This window comes from Lepidochelys olivacea (genome assembly GCF_965140295.1).
Source record: "Lepidochelys olivacea isolate rLepOli2 genome assembly, chromosome: 18".
NCBI classification, from domain to species: Eukaryota; Metazoa; Chordata; order Testudines; family Cheloniidae; genus Lepidochelys; species Lepidochelys olivacea.
Genome location: NC_140428.1, coordinates 26287592 through 26311122, shown reverse-complemented (window position 1 = coordinate 26311122; position 23531 = coordinate 26287592). Strand labels below are relative to the sequence as shown.

General features: G+C 42.5%; 1 protein-coding gene across 1 annotated transcript in view; it reads right to left on the bottom strand.

Annotated features, from left to right (window-relative positions):
* The window catches only part of PRDM16 (PR/SET domain 16), a 433122-nt gene extending 410157 nt beyond the window's left edge, over nucleotides 1-22965 (bottom strand). Inside the window, exon 1 of the mRNA XM_084651921.1 lies at nucleotides 22886-22965. Within this exon, the coding sequence (XP_084508047.1) occupies nucleotides 22886-22922 (37 nt within the window). The 5' untranslated portion in view covers nucleotides 22923-22965. The remainder of the gene's footprint in view (nucleotides 1-22885) is intronic.
* Nucleotides 22966-23531: the final 566 nt, after the last annotated feature.

Here is a 23531-nt window from a genome sequence, read left to right as displayed (position 1 = left end):
ACCAGGTCGTCAAGTTTGAAATATTGTACATGCAGAAAGGAAATTCAGAGCTATAGTTGGAAGTACAGGTCACTTCTTACAGAGCCTTATTTCAGCTATAGTTTATTCTAAACTGGATTTTCAGCTGGAATGGTGACGTTTTCTTGCTTCTGCGGCTTCAAGTCAGCTCATTAAGATTACTTAGCCATCATTTTTATAGTTCAATTATACCATGTTTATACTGCAGAATTCCATTACTTAATTGCTTCACTACTGGAAATTTCAGTGGGATTCTCATTTTTCGCATAAATCTTGTGCATAAATATGTTTCTGTATTTTTTTTACCTAATTAAGTGCATATTTCATCAAAACAGTCAACATAGACAAATTAAACTGAGAATAAATTTGTTTAATCAAATGGGAAACTTGCGCCACATGCAAATGGACAAACTTCAAAAGCTTTGGCATTTGCTTCAGGTAAGTGCCCAAAGGCTGGGGACTTCTCCAAACTACCCAAATGTTTTTGGCCTACAAAGACTGGCCAAACCTCAAACTGCAAACCTCAGAGCAGGTGGTCTCTCCATACAGCCATCCCCAAGAGTTTGAAAATCATGAGTCATGACCCCTGAAAGTCATGAAGTTGGCTTAAAAAAATTGGGCTTCTTGTTATTTGCCTTCTTCCTTCAGAGCCTTTGGAGTGTAGTCAGTTCATGTTTCAACATTTTCTCTGCAACCATGAGGTTCAGAAACTTCCTTACAAAAACATCCCTGAGATCATCATGTAAATCAGATAACTCCAGGAGCAGGGCTCTAAGAAAAACACCAAATCTTACTACAAGAGTTGACAACACAGTAGTACTTTCTTCTCTCACTTGGGGTAGAAATACCCAAGAATGAAAATTTATCATAGCCTAAAAAGGAAGAGGTGATTAGAAATGAAAAATAATGGCAGCAAATGTTTGAGGTTTGGGTCAAAGTTCAAAAGTGGGAACGTATTTTTTCAGTGTAACTCCCTCCCTCCATAGAGAAGTTTTTCCCAACTATGTGAGCTTGTCCTGAAGACCAATAGGAGGTTCTATAAGCACAATAAATATACGGCTAATAGATCATATTGTAAAATGCCTGCATCCAGGAGAAAGAATTTAAGCCAGGATAAAGTTGTATATGTGAAGGGATATCTTCCTATTTACATTCCCCCCTACAATTTCAGATATTGACAGTATTCTTCTTCCCTTTATTTCCAAAATTATTATAGAGTGTTTATGTGCAAAGTTAAATATCTGCCACTTTCCATGCCAGTGGTCGTGCATTTTAGTGGTGGGTAAAATGATTCCTAGATGTTTAATATTTAAAGCAGTTTTGAATGAAATGTTCTGAATACATAAGACCGTGATGATAGTTGTATTTGCTCCCAGAAAAGCTAGCAAAGAGTGTCGGGGTGGGGGATGGGAAGGTGTGTGAGATCTCATTTTCTTTCTTCCTCTCCTCATTTATTATACTTTTGGGTTAATTCTAACTCTTCCTATATCTTTATAAGGGAAAATCTGCTAGATTCTGGCAGATCACGGATATGAGATTCAATATGAGTTTGAGTTTATCCTGTCACTATCAGATAAATTCCTGGAAGGCCCATGCCTTTTAAAGCTGGCATCAGGAGCTATTTCAGGTTTCCCCTACAGCCAAGCCCATCAGGTACTGGCCATTTAATGCATAGTATGAACCAGTTTAGTGTTCAGAGAGCCCTTGTCCAAGGTATTCTAGCCCTCTTGAAGGATTATTCAATGTGGCCGTCAAAATGAAAATGCTCTCACTAGAATAGTAAGTGTTGAACAGAGATTTTTAAATTATTGTACCCACGTGCCATCATCCCTGATGGAACTGCCCTGTCTTCAGTGGAGTTACACCAGGGATAAATACGGCCCTGGTAAATATAGAGCTATCAATAGGTTTACAGAAAAGATCCTGTTTTGAGCAACCTTTTACTCAAGTAACAGAACAACTTAGCAATTATCACCTATTCTGGCAGAGAAGCAGCAGCTAAACAATAAGAGCATCTGGATCTTAATGTTTGTGTCAGCCTAATTCTATGGCACTGGACTCTTTGCTTCACCCATCACTTTCTGGAATGCAGCCAGATTTTAGCTTCCTAAATAGAATCCGGCTGGGCACTGGCATTAAAATAGCTTCCCTGAAACCCCAGAGGAATCCGGTGATTTATAGCAACCAGTTGCTCGCACTTTAAACATGGACTAAATAATAATCAATAATCAATCGATATATTTAATATGGCATTATCGGCTTGCCTGACTTTTCTACCACCAAGATGTTTATGGAACTATAAATAACTTCCTACTGAAGCAAAGAGAAGGAGGACTTCCCTGCATAAATGCAAGCCCAGTTTTGGTATGTGCTGTAAGTTTTTGGAGGACTACAGATTACTTTGGTTACTTATAGTAGACCAGTGTAAAGACTGGATTAATGAGGAATACTCTTGTTAGATATAATTAGGTATGAGCAAAGTAGTACGGATGACATGAGCACACTTCAACCTTCCTTCATGTGTAGAACTGAAACTTTTTTGGATGTGCCAAAAGGTCTGGATAACATTGATTTTTGATCACTTTTGCATTTCCCAAGAGTGGAAGCTAAAAGTGCTGGATCTGGTAGGTGGGGATATTTATTCCAAATTATTTTATCTACTAAAAATTTTTTTTTGTTGAGGATGCTACCAGTCCCATTTTACTGCTCCTGGTTTCCTACCAATCACTTCAGAAACACTCTATGCTCTTTGAAATGTCAATATATTTCTGCTTCTCTATGGTTATGACCACTTCAGTCATTGTCACTTAGTTATACACCACCAGAAACCTGGTTTGTGTGAGATCTTGCCTAGCTTTGCAAACTCAAGAAATCACATGAGCTTTGAAACTACATGCCCTTGACCTATTCTGCCCCCATTCCTAGTCATTCCTTTTGACAGTTTAGGGCTGCCATGAATCTCTCTCAACAACAAAAGCAATGGCAGGGATATCTCTCTCCTGCAGAAGCACAAAGGAAAGGTATGGCACAACATTCCTTAGCCATCAGGAACTGGCACAGACTGTGATACACAAAGCTGGTATTCTGTGCTCAAGTAGGTTGAGCAGTTGTGAATTAGTGCGATGCTTTGAAATTTTATTTTATTTTCATTTTAGTTTTTTGAGATCAAGGGCAAAATTGTCAAAAGCACCTAGAGTAATTTAGGATCCTAAATCCCATTTTTAAAAAATAATAACTTAGGCACTTAAGTTACTTTTGAAAATGTTGCCATAAGGTTTCAAATGGAAAATGAAGGGTATAAAAGACAAGAAATATTGATATATCCGTAGACCCATATATGCACAACTGTTATACACACAACTCTCCTTCAGGCAGAAGACTGCGTGGAGATTTATATCTTGTGATAGAAATGGGCCGATCTCCACCTGTGGCCAGAGGTGCTAATGAACCCTATTTGAGAACCTAGACTGAGCACCATACTTTCCAGATGCCATGGCCAGATACTGTGTATTATCAGAAGAAATCTGTTTCTCCAAAGGAACAATAGGGTTAGTAGAGATTTGATCCTCCAGCGTGGTACCTCAATTGTATCGCTGGTTTTACCTCTTAGTATTGTACCTAGCTGATATTGGTCTGGTGGGAAAAGATTTAGATATTTTTTATCTTTGAGGGGCCACATACTTCCCTGAGATTTTTATAATCTCATCTACAAGTTCAGGGTTCCAAAGGGCAAAAACGAAAGGAAGTGTGGCCCACAAAGCTGAAATTTATGGCTTGACAGAAATCTGAAATGAGTGTGCGCGTGTGCAAACACACACACACACCCTCCTGATTTTTCCCCTCTTCTACATCCAATGGGAGGAACTTTTCTGCTTGCGAGTGCACAGCCCAGTGGCAGCATTAACTTTGAGATCGCTGCTTATCTTTACCATGTGTGTCAGCATGTAAACTTTGTTCTGACAATTGAAATTATTGTATTAAAAAAAGAAGACGACGACGACGACTAGCAATGAAAATATCATTTCTGTAGGCCAGGAAAATGGATTCACTTTGATCTGAGTGACCTAGCAAAATCATTTCAAAATCAGGTCTGATTTCAAATAGGTCTTAATTTAGGCTTAAGGTTGCAACTACCATTGACAACACACATCCTAAATCTGACTTTTAGAAGTGCTAAGCACTGACAATTCCCACTGACTTTGGTTGCAAATGAATGCTCAGCACTTCTAAAGATCAACCCTTATACTGTATAAAAGTGACACATTCTGCCTTGAACTTAATTTTTCCCAAGTGCCAAGATACTAGAGCAGTAGCATTTAAAAACCAGAAGGATGGAGAAAGGTTGCCAACAGAAATGTTGATTAAATAAGGACTGTGAGATTTGGCCCAGAAGGCAGAGATGATAAAATAATGCACTATTGTACCAACCAACACCTTTCAAACAATATGAAATGAAACGTTAGCATGGAGTACAGTACAACATAAATGCCAATATGCCAGCTCTCATATTATACCTCCGCTAATAAGAGTTGACTTGCTAGTCCTGTATTCGGACTTCTTTTTCTTGCACTAGCCTTATTTGGAGATCAGTAATATATTTTTTCTCTGACAGTTTCTAAGTCGTCTTTAAATCCATTTAACTCAAAAGATCTCTGTGCCTAAAGAATAAAAATGAACAGGCTCTCTCCTATGCACACACGGAAAATGTCCCATTGCTTAATATTTTTCTAGAGCACACAGAGCTATCGATCTGTACATTATATTTAATGACAGCCTATCTAGAACATACAGGACTTCCGTTTAAAGATGTGCCAGTTTTCCATAGATACAGGTATGTCAGTATTTGAAGTATTCCCTAACTTCCCCAAAGGGAACACTCCAACTACTGAGAGAACCTTATCTATTTCTATAGGGCACATTTTAAAGGTGACCACTGTATGCAACAAAACTGTATTCCCAATTGAGAATGTCACTTACTATGCATTTGTATACTGCCCAACACAACGGGGCCTCAATCCTGCTTGGGCCTCTCGTCAATACTGTAATACAAATAATAAATAAAAGACTCCGATTACTAACAATCCACAATTTATTTAAGGTCGTACTGGCACAGCGATGCCTTCATATACATCTCATTTCACGTTTAAGTCCCATTCCCTCCCCACACACACCGCTTTTTGCACAGACGCACAGATAAAAATGTCTGAAATACCCAGCTGAAAATGGCTTTTATAGCAACCCCAGAAATATTATTCCATTTTCTGCTGAATACAAGTCTCAAGGATTCTTTGTCAGAGCAAAGTGGGGCTGGATTCCTTTATCCTCCTGCTTGTTTCCTTCACAATGCAATACTCTGTTTGGTGGGCCAAGGAGGGGCATTTCCCAGGAGATCCCAACAGAAATCAGTCCTCTGGTAATGGACTCCTAATACTAACTATAACCATCAGCCTCCTCCCCATGTCTCTTTGAACGAGGGTAGTCTAACAGGATTGCAAAGCAATTTAAAACCCTGGGTAAAGGGAGAGCTTAGGTACAGAGAAAAGAATGGTCCCTTATCAAAGCTGCCAATAGAGAAGACCCAGGTGGTATGGCAGAGATGGATCCTGACCACTTCGTCTACCTCATAATTAGCAGATGAGATTCAATAGCAAACTGTGGCTTTTCACAGTTCAACCTAACCTTCCGAGGGTGAAAATTAACACCTCTGTAGGGGGAAAAGTCAGAACTTGGAGGCATTTTGGGCTTTGCAGGTCTGGAATGTCCATCTCTCAACGAGAGAGTCTCAGTTTAGTTGCATTATCCGCACCTAATGTTTCAGAACCGGGAGCAGGTTAAAGGGTCCATTTTTACACATAAAAAAGACTCTCCGGACTGAGTAGCCATTTAGAGTGCTCGGAGTTTTCAGGCTGTCATTAAACAGAGATGCACAGCTCTCCGTGGGGGTTATTTGCAGTTGGAGGGGGTACAGCAGGCCTTTTAAAGCGTCCCTTGTAATCTGTGTTACTCAGCCAAACCTTCAGTTGGCTCATCTCAGAGTTGGGCCAATTTACACCAGCTGAGATCTGGCCCACTATGTGTAACTACTCCTGTGTGGCTGAACTGGACACCAGGTTTCCCTGCATTGTTCCTATTTTCTCTCAGTGGGAAAAGCAAGCAACATAAGACATGAGCAAAGTGTTTGCAGATAAATCATGCTACCAGGGAAGTTATCAAAGAGACAGTTGAATCGAGCAATTACAGTGTTAAAACAATGGTGTGCAAAGAAGGCATTTTAAAGCATTATCTATGGACAGGAAATATCCCAGATTTTAACAGATATAATTTTGAGATCTTCTCATTCTTTTAAGAGGGACAAAACGTAATTGTTTTTTATAACTCTTGACACTAAATAGTGATGAATAATTAAATATGTTTAACTATTTCATTAACAAAAGATGGATCGAGAGACCAAGCAGGATAGATAGAATATAGATCAAAAAGATGGAGACTGGCTGCAAATTCCCCTGATGTTTTATGACACCATTTGTATTCTGTCACTCACTAGCTTTATGTATAGTCCAAGCTGTGAACTGAATACCCCATTCAGAAAGGCACTCACTCTGCATGTTATTGCAATTTAATATTTTCACACACAGACACATCATTATCTTGGAACCTGACACTGCAAGGATAATTCTGTAATTTTTCAAGAAAGCCTAATTTTTTGAAAATGTGAACACTCAGGCACAAGACTGATCTAAATGGTTGCGCTTTCTTTTCCCGTGTTTAATCTTTTATACACACACACACGTGCGTACACACAAGTGTGTGTGTGTTCGTTCATGGATTCTTCTCACTTCAAACTTGTACAGATTTAAATTTCACTAACAGGACTGAATGAAAGAAAAGGGGGATTGAGAACCTATCCTCATTCACATGGCAAAACACCCACATATATCTCTATAAACTGATACTGTCTGAGAGATCCAAAGAGCTAGATATAACCCCGAAAGCTGAAAGGTCCTGAAAGCTCTTTATTTGTCTCCAGTTAATGAAATGTGTTGAGTAGAATAAGCAGGTTTTGTTCAATTTGTCTGTGCTGGGAATCTGAAATTGTGACGAAACATATTACTCCACTGTGTTTGTTTTGAGAAGATTTGGACACATTAATAGCTCTTTTAAAATTACAGATACAATCATGTTTATTTATGAATATTTTAAAAGCTATGTCACTTTACAAAGGGACTTTAGAAGAGGAGACAAAGACAACATCTTCTTCCATGAAAACAGATATATTACATACCAAACCCATGCTAGATAACATTTAACTAGCATTACATACAGAGGAACCTGCTTACAGTGGACTCAAACATAAGTGAAATTCTTTACAGTGAAATAGAATTGAAATCCCAAACTGATCAGTGCCTCGAGGGCCTGCTCCAAAATCCAGTGAAGTCAGTGGAAAGACTTTTATTCAACAGGGGTCAGATCAAATGCAGTGTGCAGTTTGCAGTGCTGGTTATAAATGAAGATCAGGCTAGAGAGAAGGTCCACTGTACAAAGTAATCCTCTGTAGGTGACGTGAACTCAGCAAAGCCCAGAAATCCACAGTTAAGGCTGCTACTGAGTGACTAGTGTTAAGGCACTCCTACCACATGGATCAGCAGCAGGATAAGGCCTGAAATTACAAGGGGGTGTGGGAAAGGATCAACTACAGGAGGCTAAAGATGAGCTTCCATTGTTGAATTTGGGTTTCCAGGCTTTAGGGTTTGACCTTAGACTTAATTTGCCTTAAACTGTGTTTTAGATATTTTTGTTAGGAAAAATACTCACACTCACCCCAGACACAGCAACAGCCTCTAAAGAGAAGCTGAGATGGAGGGTTCTCTCCTGCTGGAAGCCTGGCTTTGGTTCTCAAAATGATCTGTGTTCCATTCCCATCTGTGCCTAACTCTTGCTGACTTTGGGCAAGTTATTAATCTATCTGTACCTCAGCTTCCCCATCTGTAAACTGGGTATAATGCTATTTCCCTACATCACAGAGGTGTTGAGAAGTAAAATTCACTTGTGTTTTGAGGCACCCAAACACTACAGTAACAGACTCCATAGACAAGCCACTTGAAAAGAAATACAAAATAAGTCACTGGGAATTCCTTTTGGTTATTTCTGAAACAATAATTTCATGGACCTGATAAAACTCCAATGCCTCTAAAGAGGCAGTTAAAGACCATTGGGTAACTATGGATTTATAAGTATTTTAAAAACATGCATGCTCCTTTTCCTGAAGCACTGGACTAGAAAGAGCTATTATGTAAATCAATATTTATGTATCATATTGGCTGCTAGATCATGTGACTGCCGATGTGCTTATGAAAATATGTTATGAGAAAGTTTCTGAACATGGGCTGGGGATATTTGTCAGAATACTTATACTGAAGCACTCGACACTTATTTCAAATACAAAGAGATCTAGCTCAGCATTAGGGGCTAAAGAGCTACAAAAATTTCAACACACGTGCGTGCAAACACACACACACCCACACCAGGGAAAAAAGAAACATATGCATTGAAGTGGAAATAATTCCGTTCACCCCACACCTTTTACTTTAGTACGTTGAAGGGTACCATATATATCCTTCATTCTGCATAGACATTGATATATGGATTAGTGGGGGCACAGAATCCAGAATTAAATATTCTGTTTTACAAAAAAATTCCTCTGAAATGAAACTTGTGAGATATCTATATATATCTCACAAGTTTCATTTCAGAGGAATTTTTTTTACAATGATCTAAAACCCCTGGAAGTAGGGTATTGAATGAAAGCATTGAAATAATCTTAAAGGGCTGAAATGGACATATCCAATATTCTGCTTAGTGACAATTCATCTTAAACGTCACGTGTTTTGCAATTGCTAAGAAAGTAGCTTTTGTTTTTAAGGACACATACGTGAAGAGGTCATGGGTTTCCTAACAGCTTATATTCAGCAGCTAGTCCTAACAAACCTGTGTGTTAAAATCATCTCTTCTCATTAATAAACTAAACTATGATGTCAAAAATAGACTGTGGAGCAAATTCTGCTCTGAATTCTGCAGGTGTAAAACTGAAGCAAATCCATTTAAATTATTCTTCAAGGAAGAAAAACAGCAAGAGTTTAAGAACTCCCACAAAAAACAAAGATCTGGTTTTCATTCACTGTATATGGGATATCTGAGCAGAATTGTTTCTGAGTAGAAGGCTTTTCAAATTTTTCCATGAGGCATTAACTGCTGTTTAAATATAGTTGTTATGCCACATAGGGATTTAAAATTGATTTTATTTCTATTTGATAATTCTAAAATAAATATGTACATATATGAATATGTGCTGGGTGTGCATGTTCTTTATTTCATGACTCTGTTATAAAATATAAAATGAAACCAGTGCTTTTCTATACAGAAAAAAATATTTTTTGTAATGCCGTTTTATGACAAACCATTTGTGAACCTTAACTACAGCAATTTCTTAAAACTTATATTTTAATTTACATGAGTGATCCCTGCAGGCCCTCTCCTCAGGGAGCACAAACAATGGCAAATTATAGTGAAAGGTTTAAAATAAAGAACAAGGCGCAAAAACTGCATGAAAGCAAAACATTCCTTAGAAGACATTTTAGAAGAAAGAAAAAAGTGTAACCTGAAATTGTTGCAATAGAACACAGGGTCTGATCCTAATGGAGTCAGTGGAAAGGCTTCCATTGACTTTGATGGAAGCTGTATCAGGCTGATAAATCATTAATAAGAATTAACTTGTATAGCACTTTTCATCCTTGGATCTCAATGTGGTTGAAAGACAGGTGAACACTGTACCTTCTTGTACGAAGGAGAAACAGAGGCACAGGAAGGCTAAAGGATTTGCCCAGAGTCCCACAGCAGATCAATAGTAAAACCAGGAACAGAACCCAGGTTTCCCAAATCTCACTCCTGTGTCCTTAACCCACTGACCATGCTCTTCGGGTATTTTCAGGACTCTTTTTTAAAATGCATAGAACACACCCACAAGTCCCAGCTTTGCAGAATAGGATAAATTTTCCACACTCCTGAAACAACTCTTCATCCAAGTTTCCGCACTTCTGCTCAGCCAAAAAGGCCGGGACTCAAGAAAAATAACTGGGGAGGGGGGAAAAGAGAAACTTATGTTCTAACTTGCAAAGCATAGACTCAGAGAGTTGATCCATGAAGTCAGAGGGCAGCTCTGGCTTGTGTGAGGACAGGCCAATCCTGGCCTTTTGCATAAAGCCAGAGTAAACAGACTTTGCAGAGGGGGATCTCCACAGCATTCAGGAGAAAGTATCTTCTCTCCACCCTCCCTGAACCTGATCAGAAAACATGCTGTTTCTCTGGTCTCAGTCCTCCCAACCTTGCATCAGAGAACCTCCCCATAGCAGTGTTCTGCAGTCTATGGGATCAAAGGAGCTATGCAATGTCCCTGTTTCCCTATGCAACCTAGGCCCGTCCCTCCCTCCCTCACACACACACACACTTTGCCCCACAAATTACAGCAGTTCAAGACCTCGTTCACCCTCATAGAGAATAAAGGCACAGTCCTACCTTTGGCAAAATGTCCTATAATAAAAGGCACCTTCATTTAAATGATAACTCCCATCAGTAATGCAAAGCCACCTGTTTTTAGGATTCAGTTGCTCATCTGAGCCATCAGCTAGAGACCATTTTTTAGCTTCTTTTTGCAACTTTTCTTATTTTATACCAAGCAGGAAACAAGACAAACCTTTTCCCCTTGAGACCACAATCCAATACCTGAGTATCAATACCACCAAAGTACCAATGCTAGCAAAATCAGCAAGGATGTGCCAAAAAATCTGAGCATCCTGAAATTTGATGTAACCAGACTGATAGACTCCCTATGCTGGAAATGGGACATTCCGTCCCCACTCACCCCATTCACTCAAGTGAGAACAAACTTAGTGAAACCACATTTCAGTGGTCGTTAACTACCATTGCATGAAGAGGGGGGAATCCTTACCATTTTTCCAAATGCTAATGAGCACCAACCTCCGAGCTGACATCCCACAGTTTGGCAAGTAGATCTCATAGAGGTGGTGGCATTATGAAAGCCTAGAGATCGTTTCACACCCACATATTTGTGTCTATTAGAAATTAACACAGTTTAAGTGATAAGGAAAAGAAGATGTGTAATTATTTTAAGGAAGGCAGAAGGAGGAGGGAAAATGGTGGGTCCAAGACAACAGCTGAATTGTGTCCAAGATGTCCCTGCCTCTGTACACCATTACTTTGTTGTCTTGCCTTTAAAAGGAAGCTAAGGCAACTCCAGAGACTAGGGATCCATGTAAATTCTGCTGAGATCATATGATTGATCATTCCATAAATAAAAAAGGACATTTCTCTATCGGTATACTGATTTCCAGATGCTAACAGAAAATTCCCTGAGACCATCCATATTCCAATATTTCTATATTTTATACACAGTCTCATGGGCCAAATTCTCATCTAGTTTAAATCAGCTCCATCAATCCTGATGGATCAGCCCCACTTTTCTTTTGTATCCTAAGATGTTTACCAGTTCAACTTCAGTGAAATGCACATGCCTGATTCACACTGAACACAGCGTTAAAGCGGAGTGTTATTCACCAGCACATGACACCGCCGCCATGGAAGCTTAAGCTGTGTTCAAATAAAATATGTACATGTATTAAATAAGGGGGAGGATGGTGTTGTGGCTAAATAACTGTAAGGAAGGAAGATAAGATTAGATAAGGAAGATTAGGCCCAAAAATAAGATAAGGAAGATTAGGCCCAAAAATACATCTTCATGGATTCCCAAGAAAAATATTTCATTAAACTAGACGCTAGTTCCATGTTCAATGAAGCACTGCATACACTATCAACTACCTGGGGAGGAGGGGGCATTTGGAACCACAGCTTAACTTGCTTCACCTTCTGATTTATGTTGTTGGGGAAATACACCCCATCCCCTCACTCCCAAAAGCTGGAATTGAAATCCTGCAGTTACATACATTCAGTTAAAACACACACACGAAGAATCACATTTGAGTGCTAAAAGTCCATCTTCAGTTTTGCAATCTTTGGAAAGAGAAACATGGATTTTCTAAACTGGAAACAACATAGGAATCAGTTCATAAAATGTGCATGTGATAATGAATAGCCAGCCTTCCTTGGGGGTGATAAAATATTCTCACTAAAAGCACCAGGCCATGTTTAAAAAATGATTACAAATTATTTTAACGGTATACTTGCAAAGGGTTATGAAAACAGCTATAATATTTTTGTCTTGGATTCTAGAATTACCAGTGTGACAGCTAATGCAATAATGATTTGTTTCAAATGCCAGTGTTTAAGCTGTATAAAGCTGATTTTATACATTTTTCCAGTAGGCCGCATTGTAGTTAATGAAATTAAACACACCAATCGCATTTGTCCCTAGGGGCTGAGGAACTGAACACACCACTGGTTTATTTTTTTATTAAAATAAATTGCAGCCAGCAAGATGGACTAATTGCATACAGAATTGAAAAAAAAACATTCCATTGATATAATTAAGCCAATTTTCATGGACAGAAATAGTTATAGTGGATATAAAATAAGCAGAGCATTCACTGGAGTCTGACTTCTCCCCACCACACCCCCTTTTTTGGTACAGAATGTTAACTATTAAGCAAATAGATAACACCTCTAGCCCATTTGAGGTATCTAGTAATGATGGCTAAATTGTCCCTAATATCTGATGCCAGGGCATTGTGTCTTGGTGAAAAACTTGACAGGCAAACTCCCCTCCCCATCACCATAATAATACCTTACAAGCAAAACACCTGAAAGATTTAAATCTGTCAAGAGGAAAATACATCACCCTCCAGCTTATTTTGGTCTGACATTTTACATATCATAGCTGTACATACTCTTCTCTTTGGAGAGGCAATATCCATCCTTCCTGCTTCTTCCTTGTAATAATACAGAAACTGGGTGGCTGATGGAACACAGAGTCTTTCCACATACCGGGCCAAGAGAAACCAAAAGTTACCATCCCATAAGCCACAGAAGAGTGGTTATCGGAAGTGCTTTGGCCATCTCAGTCCAGTTTCTAATTGACAACAGGTCCACAAGAGAATTGTCATCACAACCTATTGGCCTTATTGGCAGCTCAGCAGAGAGATCATGGGTTCAGCGGACAGAGAGACTACATGGCCAGCTCACCCTCGGAGGCCATGTTGATGCACATTGTCATGGCAGCCTGCAAGGGCAGCCTGTGTGAACAAACAGAGGCTTCCACTGAGTCCAGTATCCTACCCAGTGATGAATGCTTTGAACAGCACTGTGAAAACATCAAGTACTATCTAAACTTACCGGGTGACATTCTGATCCCCTTGCTCAAACGGAGACATACTTTACTCCATGAGAACTCCTTGCAGAATAAGGTACTAATCAACGTGAGCCAAGAGACCTAAACCTGCCCCTAATTAATAAAGATTTTAAACCCACATAATGCACCTTATTGTGGGTAATTTCCTCCTGATCACAAAGATGGTGATCAACCTGTTTTGGATCACATGACTCTGAATTCAAACCCATGGAGAAGGATGCTCATTTTGAAGGGGAAATGCACGTCATTTTTATTAGTGAAGAGGGCCACATCGCCCAATGAATGAAGAGCCGCAAAAAAGCTTTTTAGAACAGGAATTGTCTCTGTGATACATTTGAGCACTGCCTAGCCCAGCTGGACCCTGGCCGCTCAACACTACTATAACATGGACAACACTAAAAAGCCCATGAAAGTGCACCATGGCAATTCAACAGTTTCATACAAGAGATGATGAGATCACAGGTAAAGATGGAAAAGACCTATCTGATCACACAATTATTTCAGCGGAGCACACATGAAAGATTAAATGATTCTGTGAAGCACTGACATATTTACGGGAATAGACATGTATACAAATTGCTGATTGCCCAGGGTCTAGGAACAATTTTGTCAGTCCATACCCTTCAGATGGCTTTATTCTACTTAAGTGTAGGTGAAAAAAATTACACTGATGTGCTGGTTACTCACCAATAATGGGTTATATAATTTAAATATGTATTTTGGAAATGCAAAGGAGAAAACCTTTTGTTCATTAGAGGTTTTGACCTTTGCAAATATGCATTTGGATTCTGATTTGCTGGTCACAAAAATATTTTATGAAAGAAGATACATACTTCAAGGATGGAAGAATGGAATACCCTCAGTTTGCAGAAGTGAAGGCTTTCAGCCCACAGCCTTCCCCTGGCCTCTAGATATAGCACATACATTGTCATTTGTCATTGCCCACGCACAATAGGGGAAATCTTATAGTGAAGTCACTTCATTTTTCTGCAGAAGAATTTCATTTATCAGAAGTTCACCATGACTGGAAAAATAGAATAGTAACACTGAATAATAATCAAAAGGAAAGTCTTGTGGTTAAAGCACAGAACTGGGCCTGGAGAGATTTCAATTCCCTTCCTGGCTCAGCCACCAACTGCGTGTGAGAAACCTGGGACAAGTCATTTCACCACTCTCTGCCTCAGTTTCCCCTCCTGTAAAATGAAATTAATAATTACAGTCCCCATGTCATGGGCAGGTTGCTGAGGCTTAAACTCCTTGATGTTTGCAAACTTCCTGGGGCCTTTGGATTTAAAGCACTCTATTAAGCATTACACGGCTTTTATAAAATATGTAAGCCATAATAATAATAGGCATAATAACAATAATAATGCTCTTTGCTCAATAGGGTCTTTACTTCTGAGGATTTCAGAGTGCTTTACAAACATTATAGAGCCGTGTCATAGAGGGATAGTTCCCTCTCAGACAGAAGATTCCCTTGTCATATGCTTCAGGTATTTCACTTAACAATTGAGCCTATTTATGCAGCCAACAGTGCAGCCCATGCAGGCAGGTGTACCCTCTATGCAGCAGGCAAGCTAGAGCATTCCTTTATCACCAGTCACAGAGCGGTTACGTCCAACTAAAGAGCTGGGATATTATTACAGTGAGCGACAGCTATGAATTACACTGCTTCTGTGTTGTGAAAGCCTAGCTTCTGCCTTGCGTTTCGCCCAGGAACGAGTGGAGATTTTACGTATGTCAGGTATGCCTGGTTTGCATACCTCCAGTTTAATGCTTTGAAAACTTATTTGTTTTCAAGTCTTTTTTCAGGATATTTTTTATCAGCATCATCCCTGCTCGGGGGGAGGAAGACGCATAAGAGGAAGAAACAAGTGACTTTTTGTGCATCCCTGTGTCCTAAGAGAGGCTGTTCCATTGGGCATTTCTCCACAGAAACCTCTAGTTGCAATTGTATTATTTCTTGTTTCTTTTTATAGCCGATGAAATGGTCCCACTTTCCCTTTGTAGGTTTGCTTGGAGTTTTGCACTACAGGGTCAACACAAAACCTGAACACAGGGAAGCTGCTTTTTTTTAAGTGTAGATTTTAAAAACAGAGTGGTCATGTTTTTGCAGGTGGGATACACATAGGTAGTGATGTGTGCATAGCACATGTGTACATTAATACACATGCATACATGATACACACATGGATGGATACACACTAACATTGCCTATACAGATATAAGCACAGAACATGTTACATCATGTGTGCTGTTTTTACCCCCCTATATAGACACACACACACAGATGACACTGTTAATGTACATAGCTATGTAGCGATAAGGACATTATGGGTTACTTTGTGTGTGTGTTTCGTAAGGTTACATTATACCCACATATTCACACAAACCCCATAATGTATACAGATTACAGGCATGTGTGCATAATACATGTTCGACCCCCAAAGGACATATAATGCTATACTAGGCTTCATGCATCAGGTATCCCGTTATACAACTACATGAAATCTTTATTTGCAATGTCTTTTTCAGCTCCAGAAAAAAAAAACTTTGTCACCTTAAATATTGTTAGTCTATGGACAAGTTCAGCAACATAAAAAAAACCTCCCAGGTCAAATAATCAAGGCTTTAGTTACTTGGCAAAGTTTCTTTCTGGGCCCGCAGAGAGAAGGCCAGTTGGGTGTATTTGTTCCCTTTACAGCTTCCACACTTATCTAGCAAACGGGATTAAAACAAAAATCCTGATCAAATTTATTTAACGCTATTTGGGATTTTTAAAACCCCAACCTCCTAAATTCGTCAAAGATTTTTAATCCTGGATAATTTTTGTTGAAACGCTAATTATCCATCACCTTAATTACCAGAGCCGAACGCCCCAAGGGCTCCTAATTGCCTAATTGAATACAACTGGGGAGCAGCAGCCAGCGGAGGACCAGTAAAGAGAAGCTATTGGAGAGGTTTCCCTGATTGCTGGGGAGCAAAAAAACAAAAAAACCAAACACGAGTGGGTTTAGTTCCACAGCACAAAGAGCCTCCAGCCCAGTGGCACATTTTACACACACACCCCCCGTCATTTAGCATCCTGCACAAACACAGCATCAGGTTCCTTCCCAGTTGGACCAAGGCAGAGGGAGAGAGCTGGGTGGCTCTATGAATTACCCAGGCTGCTCTGAGCGGTCATTGAGAGCAAAGAACTGGGCTCGCTTTTCGCCCCTCTCCAGCTCTGGAGCTGCCCAGGGGACTTGGGAGGGAGCCTTCCTGGAGCAGGGCAACGGAAGAGGCGTTTGCAGAAGGCGGACAGAGCCAGCCCGGGACTGGCTGTGCCTTGCCGTGCCCTGCAAACACAGGCGGGCTCTCAACGCTGTGTGGCCCAGGAGCAGCGAGGAGGCAGCTGGTTTCCATACCTCTGAGCTTGGGAGGGGAGGGAGACAGGTCACGCTGCACGCTTCCGGCAGCAGGGAGAAAGGTGTTTTGCCTAGCCCGAGTTTTCTTCCTCCGGAGTGGCTACACCTGTTTGTATTTACATGTCAAAGAGCCTCAGCAAAGTGGCGACACAAAAAGCCCTTTATGCAATGACCAGGACCAGAGAGAGCTAAGTAAGAAAAACAAGAGAGACGCTTTCTGGCTAGGGGGAGACTCCGGGCTCGCTCCGGTTTGCTTCCCCATTCCTTCCTTTCAGGTTTACATTCCCCCCTCCACAACACACCAGACATGATCGGGCGAGCGGCCAGCGGCCCCGTGTGCGCGGCGCTCGCATTAAGGAATTCGTTCCCCTCGGTCCCAGCCCCACTTGTGGATCGCCCCGAGCCCCAGTCTCCAGGGGACCCGGGCTGGGGAAACCCGGCTTCCCAGCAGCTGCTGCTGGGCTAACTCCCCGCCCGCATTACGTGCAAGCCCCTCATCGAGGTGACAACAAATTGTGTAATTTATAGCGTTGGCATCTCGTCCGGAACTGTTTACATCTGCGACCGGCGTGAGCCATCCAGCCCGTTTGACATCCTTTGCCACATGCTTTCTGCGCCCCCCCCAGTGAATGGGATTTAAATCCCCGAGTCTCTCCCCAGCAGCCCACGGACACGCCGCCCCGCGTCCACTCGGCAGAGGCACGCTCCTGGTTTGGGCCACATCCTTTATCTGAAGCCTTGGGCGGCGGGGGAGGAGGAGGAGGAGAGAGGCTTCGCAGGAAGAGGAAATAAAGAAGCATTTTTCGGTGCGAAGCCCCCAGCCTGGGACCCGGGCACGGCAGGGGGCTTGGGAGGCTGACGGGGGAGAAGTGATGTGGCCACCGATGGAACTAGCCGTCGCTGTAGCTCAATATAAGAGAGCGTGGAGGAGTGGGAGACGCATATATATAAAAACAGCCTTCCTGGGCATGCCCTGTTCGGCCAGCCACCATCCCGCCGGAGCATGCCTGCTTGTCAGATCCGCCGTCATGGCTCCAGCGACATCGGGCATTGTTTGCGTGCGAAATAAAACCCGTAAGAGAGCGAGCGAGCGCAGTGCCGGCCTCTCGCGTCCCCTGTGCCCCACCAGAAGAGCTGTGGGGGGGAATCTAGCCCTACAGGGAAGCAGAGCACGCGTGGGTATCATGTGCCCACGCGTGCATTTACACACGCGCGCGCGCCGCCATGCACATCCCTCGCACCTAGGCGCTTCTGCCGACTCAAGTCCACCCCCGTCTGCCCCACCCTGTCCCCCTGGCTGCCTGCTCCCTGACCCCATTGCTAGGGCAGCTGGCTGGGAAGTGAGCACCGAAAGTGCTCCGAGATCGAAGAGTGAGATTAGAGTAAGGGAAAGGGGCACGCACAAAGAGCCAGCCCCAAACCAAACGGGAGGGAGGGAGACCCAGACTTCTTAACCAAAGCCATGCACCGCAAACAATTTTCCTAAAACTGCCTCCACAAAACCCCTCTGTCAGAGAGCACAGGCAAGCCGGGCTGGGACCCAAAGAGGAGGAACAGCAACAGAGCAGCGGATCTCCCTGGCTGTTTCTGCTTTGCTAGGCCCGGGAGTCTGATCTGCGCCCAGACCGGGCCAGGGAGGTTGCAAGCTTCAGGTCTCTTTTAAGACATGAAGATAAACCAACAGCGCTTTGGTTGGGGGGGGTGGGGGTGTCGCTGCGATATTAGAAGCTTTAGTTAAAAAACAGTGAAGAGGATCGGATGAGTAGCTTGGTTTTCAGCATTTTAGTTCATTTCCTCCTCTCTGCCCCGGGGTAGTAGCATCACGGAAGCATTTTTATAGAGTCGATTAAAAAAATAATAAAAGGAAAAGCCAAATCTGTCCTCTTAAAAAGCAACGTTTGAAGCCCTATAATACGTAATAAGAAACACGATGAAACCTCTGAATGGAACTAGCAAGGGGGAGTTTGGACTTGCAATCAGTTCTCTTTAAGAAATACTTCAGCACAGCTCAGCTCTGACGGCTGTTACATCCTCGCCTAAAACTCAGACCTCAGACTTTAACTTTGTCATGTTCCTAATAATGAAAAGCAAATGTGAACGCAAAAGGGTTAGCCATCCTTCTCCAACATGGATGTTTATTTAGAATAGGGCCTTTAAAAAAAAATCAAATCAGTGGGAACCCTCCAAAAGTAATCTAATGATCTCGAAATTGAGCGAGTCGAAATCGGGTGCGTTACAATCGGATTTCAGTGTGTTAACATCTGAATAGCTGACGTCCAGTCCCACCACATTCTCATTTATGGAAGAGATATTCTCAGTCATAGGGAAAAGGGTCTCTCGTATTATTTACTGTTTCTTTTCTTTTTAAACTACTAGGTCCATTAAAATATTATACACACTCATACATGTATACATATACACTAGACAGATACACACACACACTGTATTATACACACACACACATATATTGAAAAAACAACTAAGAGGCACATTCGACATTGGTTTTTTATACCTGATGATCTAGCTGAAATTTCCTTCAGGGTTAACAGATCGCCGAGTCCCAGAGGGGTTTAGAACAGAAGATATCTTAATTAAAAACCCTATTCAAGCAACATTAATGGTAAAAATACTTTGTAAAATACAGAAAGCATTGCACAGGGCTGATTGTGAAGGCGCTTAGCATGTGCACTTGTGTCTGTGCACACACGTAATACACACACAGAGAGAGACATATTTTGTATATTATAATACGCATAGATTAATGTTAGACCGTAAGGCAGTAGGGTTCATTTCTCTGGCTGTGGGATTCCGTAGTTTGGCCCTTACTCACCTTATTATAAAGCCTAATCTTTTGATTTACAGCCATTAAAGCCGAGAGGCTCCTGTCCCAATAGATACATTATAGTCTGAAGCGATCCAAAACAATTTGCATCTCTAGCTAGGAACTGCTTTAGCTTTTTAGACTTGCCTTTCGCCTTGTGAGCCAGGGTAAAATTACAAAGAAATTCACGCTAGTCTCCCCCCCACACCCCCAGCCTCTTTCGAAATCAGGTAATACAGTCAAACTCCCAGGAGAGCTTCACATCTGCTTAAAATATTGTCCAATGAAATGAAATTCTACAACAGATTGTGGTTTTAATATACTGTACACCATTAGCCTGCATACCAAGTGCGGGGAAGGTGTGTGTCTCGCTTTACCACGGGATATATGGGCGTATTAGTAACTACAAACACACATCAATGGGATCGAGGCTGAACGAGTGCGGATCCAGAGGTGTGTTGGGGAAGGGGTGTGCTGGAGCGGTGTGTGACGTGTGGGAACAGCAACAGCCGACTGTACTAGGTACACGGAGAGACGCAGAGTGTCGTGTAGGTAGGCGTAGAATCTGTTTTGCAAATAAATACTCCTGGGAGATGGAAACCGTAGCTTGGGGCTACTGTTTTGAACTGTGATCCCCAAAAATCCTCGGCTGAAACCCCACAAACCGCTGGGCCCTGTAGTGTATGAAACACCTGATGTTAATCAGAGCTCGTGCAAACGAGCCGTGTTTGAGCTGCAGCGCCGAGTGCAGAAGCGCCGCGGCTCGTTCCAGGCAGAGAAGTCCCAGCTCCTCTCCCCGGCGCGGAAAGCCGCTCCCGCTTCAGGGGCCGAAGCTCCCTTCCCGGACTCCCACCCTGAGCGGCCCCCGGCTGGGAGCGGCAGGGTAGGTGCCACGGACACGCGACTCTAGTCAAAGGCAAGCTGGGGGCATTCGGTACAATTGGGTGTGTGCGTAATCGGATGTGAGATGCACGCATCTGCATCACACACGCTCCCAGCACAGCTGCTAAACTACAAAACGACAACGACGACTCCGGTTCTCCTCAGCCTCGCTTCTTCAGCGAGGAGAAAAAGAGAGAGAGAGCCGCTTCCAAAATGTTCAGCTCCTTAAGTAAAAGGAAATAAACAAACTTCGGTATTTTACGGGGTATTTTTTAAATGGGGGCCTGTGATCCAGAGGTGGGAAAGCACAGTATTAATTGCAAGCCAACTCCCCTAATAACACACCTAAAGTTGCCCATGTACACTGGAAGCCACGCACGCCTTTTGCCACATTTATAACTGTGAGAAAGGTGTGTGCGTGTATTACACGCATGCACACAGCTATGTGGGCCGGTGGGGTGTCCTAATGGAGCACACTGAAAACGCACAACCTGAGAGGTAAGGTATTGGGCCTTGCCTGGGCGCTGCGTGTGTCCTTTTAAAAATAAAAGCGTTGAGAAGTGTCGTCTGTCAGAGACTGCGGTAAACGGACTCTCGCTCCACTTTGCGATGATTCAAAGGGAAGCAAACTACGGGACAAATGCGATTTGCTTTATTATTAAGCCCGTATGTAGAGTCGTACTCTTATTTCGGACAGTACTGTTCAAAATTTGGAAGAGCAATTCCAACCGAAAGAAGGGGAAAAGCCACTGTCTGGGTGGAGGTAGGACTTGGACCCGGTAAACCATGCAAAAATATCCCCTGGCCCTGAAAAAAAGTAAAGAGGCTACATAATAATACACCTGAATTACAAAAGAAACCTTTGAAATAGCAAGGGATTTGTGTGTCTTTCACCTACATGCCCCTTTGGAAAATTAAAAGTTTAAACTTCAAAATAAAATAAAATACGAGTTAGTTTTCTTCCCCTTCCTATCTCATGGTCATTTAAGAATCTAATTCCTCTTCCCCAGCATTTAGATACAAACTTCACTCTTCTTACCTGGAACAGCGCTCTTACCTCCTCACTGCCATGACCTATGTTAAAAATGTATTTACAAGCAAAGGGGCTGCTCTCTGTGATCCCACATATTCTTGTAACGTCCAAGTATTACTAAGTCCTGAAAGACTCCGTGTGAAAGTGCCCCCCCCATTTAAACAAACTAGACGCCACTATTGTAAAAGTATTCAAATACAAATTTCTTCCTTATCAAATACAAATGTAAGTAGTACCGAGAATGAGTTGGAACTTACAGTCTCCAGATATTTTGCACAAAGCCAAAATGAAACAGAAACTAAAAATAAAAAATAGAAAAGCCCACCTTTTGACAGATTCACTAGGCACCTAAATTCCCTACTGCACCAAAACCTTCACATCGACCCAGCTAGGAAACAGCAGGTATTTCAAGCTGGGCTCTACAAAGGAGGTGCAAGCGGTGGGGGTAGGAATAAAACCACCCTTTTGCTACAGCAACCCAACTCCTCGTGTGAAAATTCAGCTTTTCAAAAAAGAAAGAAAGGAAGGAAGGAAGAAAGAGTCCAGGCGATGGGGGAAAATCTGCCGCAAAACTTAGGAGCTGCAATTCCAAAATCACAACCTAGAGAAAGACACCCCCTTGTCGTGCCCCCCCGGACCTGTTTAACACCCCCTCCCCGCCCCCAGCTGAGAGAGTCTAAATCTTTCAGTTTCAGCGTCTTCCCCGTAGGAATCTGCGACTCCAACCCCTCAGTGAGAAAGGATCCATTTTGATACAAATTCTCTGCCCTTCTCTCTCTCTCTCTCTCCTAAATAATTGTCCCTTAGACGAGTGGGGTTTTTCCCTCTCTCCCTCTCCCTCTCTCTCTGGATGCTGGCGGCGAGTGCCAAACGCAGATCTCTAGCGCCCACTATTTCAAAAGCCAGGAATATTATTTCACAAGACTTGGAACGACTCAATAAAAAAAAAAAAAAAAGAAAGAAGGAAAGTTTCTATCCCCTTTCGTCAACTTTGCAGCTAACTTTCGCTTCTCCCCCCCCCCCTTCCGCTGCCATCTCTGCGCTCCTCCCGCTCCTCCGGGGTGAACCCCACCGAAGCGCTCGTGGGGTGCCGGGGAGACCCCCAGCCCGCAGGCAAGGGCCAGCCGCCGCTGGGCGAACCCAGCGCGTCTCCGTGCGGAGCCGCTCGCGCACAGCCAAGGGGTGGACAGCGGGGCTCCCGCATCTCCTGCGCTCCAGGACGGGGAAAGGGCAGGGAAAGGGGGCTCCTGCCCCGCAGCAGCGCCCACCGCCCAGCCCTCCGGCGGCACAGATCCTGCGGGACCCGGGAGGGGACCCTGGAAGCGGAAGAAGGGAAAGAAAGGACCTACTTTTGGGCAGTTTTCTCGCCCTCGCCTTGGATCTCATCTTGTCGGCTTGTGGATTCTTCTCCTCCTCCTTGAGCCCAGAAGCAGCTACACACTATCTTCATCTCCCGAGCATTGTCAGTTTGGACACCTTCGCACATGCGCACAGAGCATTCAATCTGACACCCTCGCCAGGGCCAAAAAAACTTTCCAATGTATTCATCACCATCAGGGGGTTTTTTTTGGTCCTATCCTCTTCTTCAGATCACTTATCTCCCCCCCCCCAGCACCATCACAGCCTTTCCCTGATCTGCCCCTTTAAGAAAAATCAACCCACTCTAAGCCTAACCCTTTGCACACTGACCTTACACACTGGACAATATTTAAGGATCAAGGTACCATCCTATAAAGAGGTGATTATTTATTATTAATTATTACTATTATTTAATAGCAATGTGGTAGCACGGAGATGGTTAGAGGGTGTCATTTGGTAATTGCGAGTATTTTAAACAGGCTTGGGGGGGAGTGAATGAACTTTTTTTAAAATTTACTGTAACTTTTCCTTTGACAGTCAGGTTTTTTGGGTTTTTTTGTTTGTTCGTTTGTTTTGTTTTGTTTTTGTTTTTGTTTTTTGCTTTGGTTCGGAGGTTTGCGTGGCTGTTTAAAAACG